The sequence below is a fragment of the Ostrinia furnacalis genome, unplaced genomic scaffold (genome assembly GCF_004193835.3).
Source record: "Ostrinia furnacalis isolate ACB-3 unplaced genomic scaffold, ASM419383v2 OfSCF2800, whole genome shotgun sequence".
Classification (NCBI taxonomy): domain Eukaryota; kingdom Metazoa; phylum Arthropoda; class Insecta; order Lepidoptera; family Crambidae; genus Ostrinia; species Ostrinia furnacalis.
Window position 1 is genome coordinate 675444 of NW_021133039.1, and position 7283 is coordinate 682726.

The 7283-nt window shown below is 59.7% G+C and overlaps 1 protein-coding gene across 1 annotated transcript; it reads left to right on the plus strand.

The window, feature by feature from the left end:
- Window positions 1-4778: 4778 nt before the first annotated feature.
- LOC114356374 (uncharacterized) lies at window positions 4779-6867 on the plus strand. The gene has a single exon (XM_028309501.1). It carries the CDS (start codon window positions 5163-5165, stop codon window positions 6729-6731), a length of 1569 nt encoding a protein of 522 aa, XP_028165302.1. The 5' UTR covers window positions 4779-5162; the 3' UTR covers window positions 6732-6867.
- Window positions 6868-7283: the final 416 nt, after the last annotated feature.

Consider the following 7283-nt stretch of genomic DNA (forward strand, 5'->3'; position numbering starts at 1 on the left):
AAGCCCCTTATGCGGGCCACGATCATCTCGGTGGCCACCTCCACCCTCGCGCATAGCTCCGGCAGAGCCCTTCCTGTGGCTACGACCAGTGTGTCATCCGCGTAGCAGAGCACGCTCATCCCTCTGACGAGCGAGCCCCGCAGCACACTGTCGTAGCCGATGTTCCAGAGAATCGGCCCTAGAGCCGATCCCTGGGGCACTCCACAGGAGATTGCGCGCCGGACCATCTCGCCGCGCCCATCAATGAACGCAACCTCTCGGTCCCGCAGGTAGTCCGTCAGCAGCCTGATGAGATAGGCCGGCACCTCGTGGTAGCGGAGTGCCGACACTATCACATCGAAGGGCAGACTGTTAAAGGCGTTGGCGATGTCTAAGGACACCGCCACCGCCCTTTCTCCGCGGGACACGGCCTCCTCTGTCGTTGATTTCAGGGCGGACAAGGCGTCAAGAGTGGAGCGCCCCGCCCTGAAGCCGAACTGCCGGTCCGAGAGGTTGGGTCCAACGTCCTCCAAGTGCCTGGTAAGGCGGGAGACAAGAACCCTTTCGAGGACTTTCCCCGCCTCATCGAGCAGGACAATGGGCCTGTAGGCGGACGGAGAGTCAGCTGGGCGACCCTCTTTGCGCAGCAGGCACAGGCGGCCCTCTTTCCATAGCTTCGGGAACTGTCCGGTCCTGAGGCTTAGGTCGAACAGTTCTCGAAGCTGATCCTCGTTCTCCTCCACCCGCATGACCAGGCGAAGGATCTTGCCGGGAATACCGTCAGGTCCCGGGGCCCTTCGTTTGCCTTGTAGCCTGTCCAGGGCGACACCCACCTCTGCCCTCGTTACTGGGGGAATCGGAGGCTCCGGTTGAAGATTCCTCGGCTGGGGAAGGGCTGGGGCACGATGGTCCCCCTGCGCGGGGAACAGGCTCCCAACTACCTGCCGAAGGAGGTCCGGTTCCATAGTCTCCGTGATGGGCGCTGATTGGCTGCGCAGCTTGTTGCGCGCAGCACGGTATGGGCGCCCCCACGGGTCCGCATCGAGCTCCTCCAGCATGGAGTTGTGAGCCTCCGCCTTGGCCTCCAGGATAGCCACCTTGAGGATCTGCTTAGCCTCCTTGAAAGCCTCGTAGAGGCGGGCTTCCTCCGCTGGATCGCGTGATGCGCGTCGGCGGTGGCGCGTGTAGGCTCTTCTCGCAGCGTTACTGGTGGCCCAGAGATCCGCTATCTCCTGAGACCACCAGTACACCTGCCGTCGGTTTGGCGCGCAACAGGCTCTCGGCATCGCAGAGTCGCAGGTCACCGTCAGAGCCGCGCGGAGGCGGGTGGCACCGGTATCGGCGTCCGGAGGCGGGGTCCTTCCTTTGGAGCACCAAGCTTGGACAATGGCGGCTTCCTCAGCCTTTTCTCTGTCCAGCTTGGTGATAGCCCATCTGGGAAAGGCCGAGCGGCCGGACTGACGAGGAGCATTAGGGCTCAGGGAGGGGGAGATCTCAAATCGGATGTACAGGTGATCCGAGAGTGTCTCCTCCTCCATTACCCGCCAGTTGACCACACGACGTGCCACCGCAGGGGTGGCGAAAGAAACATCCACCCTTGAATTGCCCTGCGGCCGCACGCACGTGTAGTCTGTCCCGGTGTTCAGGACTGACAGTCCGACTTCCGCCGCCCAGTCCTCTAGGGCCCGGCCTCGGACGTCGGTGGCGTTCCCGCCCCAGGACCGTGATTTGGCGTTCAGGTCGCCCATGAGGATGACCTGAAGCGGCGCAAGCCTCTGAATCACCGGTCCCAACACGCGGAGGTACGCCTCGAAATCCGACAGGGGCCGGTTGGGCGAAAAGTATACGCCCACTATCCCGTATTCCCCCCAGACGGCCGACACGAACCCAGGACCTCGCTCCCGTGGCAGGAGAGGTTTTGCGGTGGGCCCCGTCCGACAGACAATCGCCACGTCACCGACAGCGTCCCCTGCCCAGTGGGCTTGGGGGGAGACCCAGTAGGGCTCCGCGGCGACCGCAACATCGATGTTCCACGACGCTAGGGACTGATGGAAGAGATCCTGCGCCCCAGCGGCGTGGTTTAAATTCGCCTGGAGGAGACAGATATGCCGACTAGCCATCAATCATATCTGCCTCCTCGCACACTTCCTGGTGCTCCTCTGCTACCAAGGGGACAAGGACCCCGGCGGCTGTCTTCCCTCTCGTCTGGGGAGGATTACAGTTCCTCCCCCCCATGTGGTGGTTGGCATCTCGGCCATTCTCGGCACAGACCGCGCAACGCGCGTCAGCCGTGCATTCCGCCGCTTTGTGTCCCGTGCTGCTGCATCTGAAGCACAACCCGCTGCGGTCCGTCTGGGAGGGACACAGCTGTCGGGCGTGTCCCAACCCCATGCACTTAAAACAGCGCATGGGGCGAGTCTTAAGGATCTGCACGCGGGCCGAAGACCAACCAATCAAGAATCGGCCAGCCTCCGACAAAACCTTGGCCGCCGCGATCGGGCAGCTGAGCGCGACCATCCCTTCGCCACGGGTGCCACGCCTTATCTCTCCCACACGGACCGCCTCTGGGGAGCAGCCTGTCTTGCTGGCCACCGACTCCTTGACCTCCTCTCTTGTGACCGATTCGTCCAGGCCGTAGATGCGCAGGTCAGCGCGCTTCTCGGGCCTGGTGACGATGACGTCACCGCCAAGAGCCGTCCGGAGTTTGGTGGCCAGTTGGTCCGCCTTCTCCTTAGACTCAGCACCGCCAGGGACCTCGATCAAACGGGCCCCCGTCGCCGAGTCGTGAACTTTGACGTTGGGGATCCCGAGCTCGGAGAGGTTCACCGCCGCCTTGGCTTTGGTCAACACCTCTTTATACGTCCTCCCTCTTTTAGCCGCCTCCGGTTGCAGTGTGACCACGATGGCTGCACTGCGGGGGGGGGTCAGCTTGACCTTAGGTTTGGCCGCTGCCGGCTTAGGGGTCCTAGGAGCCGGTTTGGGCGCGGATGGGGCCATCTTGGGCGTAGGAGCCGGGCGTGAGCTGGCGGCAGACGCCGTCTGGGGTTTTCCCTTCTTCTTTTTCCGCCGCGTTACGGTTGCCCATGTCTCTTCCTCTGGGGCAGTGGCGGGGTCCTCTTGAGCTCCCTGATTGGGAGTGCTTGGTGCTTGCCGTGCTAAGGGGGCGGGCCTTGCCGCCGGTGCCGGGACATTCGTGGCTCGAGCCGCGTTCCTAGCGTCAGCCGCCAGTGGGGGGCGGAGAGTCCTTTGGGGTGGCAACCGGCTCTCTATGTCCCCCAGCCTGGCGTCTATAAGCTTCGCTGCTGAGTCGACGGCCCGTTGGCAGGCCATCTGCAGCAACTCCTCAATGGACTCGGCGCACAGCGCTCCCCTGGGCAGAGGATCCATCACATTTGAAGCCTGGGGCTCGTTATCCTCCACGGAGGGCGCCACCGCCCCGGATGGGGTTGAGGACCTTCTTGAGCCCTTGCCGGCGTTTGCCGCGAGCTTTTCCATGTCCCGCTTGAGGGCGAGGACTTCTTTCCGGAGGTATTCCACCTCCCTCCTGAGGTTACAGTTATCCACCCTGAGGCGGCGGTTTTCCTCTGTCTCCGAGCGGGAGACCAACGTGTCTAGGATCCCCGTTAGGTTGGTGACAGACCTGTTCAGAGCGCCCTTCAGCGGGCCCTGCAGGTGTCCCGAGATCTGCGAGACGCGAGCGACCTCAGACACAAATATCCCTCCGCGAGCCCGCAGCTGGTCGAGGTCCAACCTCTCGTGGTCCACGGTTGCCTTCGGGTCCATGATATCCGGCGAGGATGCGCCGTCCACTCTGCTCTTCCGCCGTTGGGTCAAGTGGGCCTTGGCCCTCTTGTCCAGCTCGGCCGTGTACCTCTCCTCCTCTAGCTCCTCCATGCGCTCCTTTAGATAAAGGTTGGCCCGCTGAACGCCTCCAGCCTTGCCCTTTCCACGGCGGGCAGAATTAATTTTGGCCGCTGGGGCCACCTCAACCTCGTCTGAAGACGCAAGGGAGTCCTCGACAAGGGGCTGCTCCTCCTGACGACGCTTACGCGTCGATCTAGAGGGCGCCTTCCTGTTCTCCTTCTCCTCCTTATCGGTGTCCGTCTGGGTTTTGCTATGGTCGTTGGTTTTGGCTTGTGCCAACGGGGCACAGGCCTCCACCTCCAAATCGTCGAAGTCCGTATCGCTGTGTGAGTTCAGGTCCGTAGAGCTATTGCGTGAGTCGTCATAACGCGGTTGTTGCCGCGGAACAGTGGTGGTCTCCCCGTATACTTGAGACCGACCGCCTTTTGGGCGGCCACGGGATTCCCCAGCATGGCTGGGACCCGCCCGGGTATTCTTACGCGTCTTGTCACTGTTCATATTTTTATACTGCTTGCGGGCGCAGCTGCCCCACCTTACTCCCGGAAGGGGTAGCGGCCGGTGATACTCCACCGACCGTGTCGAGTTTGTAACCGCCCGACACTGCTCCTCGGCCCCCCTCAAACCTTGGCAATAGAGGGTTTTATAGACTTTTCCTTGTCTTGACCCCGACTTCCGTAGCCGGGGCCCCCGGCCCCCCTCCGTTGGGGGGTTACGGGTTGCCCGACAGGCCCGCCGAGTTGACGCAACCTGCCGCGCCGGTGAGAAGTCAGCCGCCCGCGTGACAGAACACGCGGACGTTGCCCGGGATGCACCACGGGGAGGTCCCTCACCATCGCACCCCAACCTAACCTAACCTAACCTAACCTAACCTAACCTAACCTAACCTAACCTAACCTAACCTAACCTAACCTAACCTAACCCAATTATTTCGTTTTTCGATAGATTATTGTAGTATCGTACCTGGGCGACTCGTAGGCGAAGTTTGAGTTAGTTTTAAGGACCCTATCTTTTAGTTTGACGCGATTTTTGATTTATTCAATTGTTTTTTCGGGTTTTCTTCGCTTCTGGTCGTGACGCCGCCGCACCTGGTATCTGCAAAGGAAAGACAAGTAACCAGTGACTGATAGTAGTATACTACGGACTTACCGGACGCTGCGTCGGCTGCACGGCTTGATCGGGAACACCTGGAACTAAAGGATAGGACATATTAGACAACACAGTTTAAAACTTTTACAAACCTTTTTGTTGTTTGTCATTTACGAGGTCTCATATAGACCTTTCATTTACTTATTGACAAAGGACGTAGCTTTCCCCTGAAAATGGCTACCATCCGAACCCCAGCTAAAAGTAGGACGGACAATGACAGGAGCCCCAGGCTCTCCCCTGAGACGGCTAAGGCTGGCCTTAGCCCCAACGCCGCCGCGACATCTAAAGTGCGGCGTAGCATAGGAGAGTGGGAAGCGGGACTCAGTGAACCCCGGCCTTGCACATCGAAAACGCACCCGCATACCCCCGAGCAGCCGGAGCAGGACAAGGCACCTGCACCCTCTCGGACGGTGAAACAGAAGGCTGCATCTCCTCGACTGCTCAAAGAGCTGCCGACGCGAAGGCCGTCTGCGGACACGGCCGAGGAGGTGCAGATGCCAGCGCCGAAGAAGAGGGGGCCCACCGGCAGGATGGCCGAAGCTAGAGACTGGCTCGTGTACGCGAAATTTAATGTTAATAAATCTCGCAACATGAAGACAGACCTCAAGGCTGGGGCCATCCTGGCGGTGGACAACCTCTACCGGCTGATTAAGGAGTACGCGGAGGAACTTACCCGTAAGACGACCGGCGCGAAGACACCCGCAGCCGCAGCAACAACGCCACCTGTAACAAAAAGTGTTGGGGTTAATACTGAGGAACTAGGACTGAATGAGGGACGGATGGGAAATGATGTGGACGAAGGGAGAAGGGATATGGGGACGAAGGATATTGTGGAGCTCCTCAAGGTCCAGGGGGAGACTATAAACAAGACTTACCTGGAACTTGAGAAGCTGCGACAGGGATTTGAAGCGGAGAGAACGGCACCAATTTCTTACGCCGAGGCTGCTGCCACAACATCGGGTAGACCTGGCGCGATCCGGCCGGCGCTGCACTCTGTAATCATAACATCAAAAGATGAGAAAGAGACCGGGGACGAGGTACTGGACAGAGTGCGCAAATCGGTGAACGCCAAGGACGGGTGGGTGACCGTGGAACGAGTCCGGAAGGTGAAGGATCGGAGAGTGGTGATCGGGTGCAAGACGGAGGAGGCTCGGCGGCGTGTGAAGGAGCGTTTGAGGGGTGCAGAGGACCATCTCACCGTCGAGGAAATTAAGAACCATGACCCCATGGTGGTTCTGAAGGACGTCCTTAAGATGAATAGTGACGAGGACATAATGGCGGCCTTCAAGAACCAAAATGGGGAGGTTCTTAAGGGACTCGACGGAGAGGATGCCAAATTCGACATCAAGTACAGGCGCAAAGCGAGGAACCAACATTGCGATCACGTGGTGTTGAGGGTGTCGCCGCGCCTGTACAACAATTTGGTAGGCCGGGGATACGTGCACATTGATATGCAGCGTGTGAGGGTTGAGGACCAGTCGCCCCTGGTCCAGTGCTCAATGTGTTTGGGGTATGGCCACGGACGCAAGTTCTGCAGGGAGAGTGTTCCCAAGTGCAGCCATTGCGGTGGCCCCCACATGAAACAGGACTGCGCAGATTGGATGGCGGGGGACAGCCCTAGATGCTGCAACTGCACGGCGGCAAAGTTCTCGGAGAACCTGGAACATAACGCCTTTAGCCCTGAATGTTCAGTGCGTCGGAAGTGGGACGCGATAGCGAGGGCTAAAGTCGCGTATTGTTAAGGGCACCCAGGCGGAACTCCAGCAAAGCATCGAAACCCGGTACCGTGTTGTCCAAGCAAATCTCCAAAGGTGCTCCCAAGCAACAGACGAGCTGATGATGGAAGCTGCGAAGGGGAAACTTGCCTTCGCGCTAGTCCAGGAGCCTTACACCGGAGCCGCCAGGATACTCAAGACCTACCGAGGGACCAGAGTGGTGCANGGTCGACATGCATGAGTCGTCCGTGTCGGCTTCGAAGCATCTCTGTATGTAACGATCCACCCTTGCAGAGTGATCAGTTTCTATGTCCGAGTATTGCGACTCCTCCGGTTCTTCGAGCCGCCGCTTGGCTCCTGCTCGAGTGACGGAGTTGTCTCTGTCAAGCCGTGATCGGCTACGGGTAATGGGAGTCAGATCATCGGACAGAGCCGACGCAGTCTCAACCACTACTTTTGCGGTTTTAATCGAGTCCGGGTTGACGTCAATCCGGGTTGGTGTCAAGCCTACTGGGACAGGAGTCACACTGCAGGATGGTCCCGCGGCGGCCTCAACCGTCCTTTTGGCGACAGGTTCTT

Excerpts from the sequence above, each read along its gene's own strand:
- LOC114356374 (XM_028309501.1), top strand. The coding sequence starts at position 5,163 with ATGGCTACCATCCGAACCCCAGCTAAAAGTAGGACGGACAATGACAGG.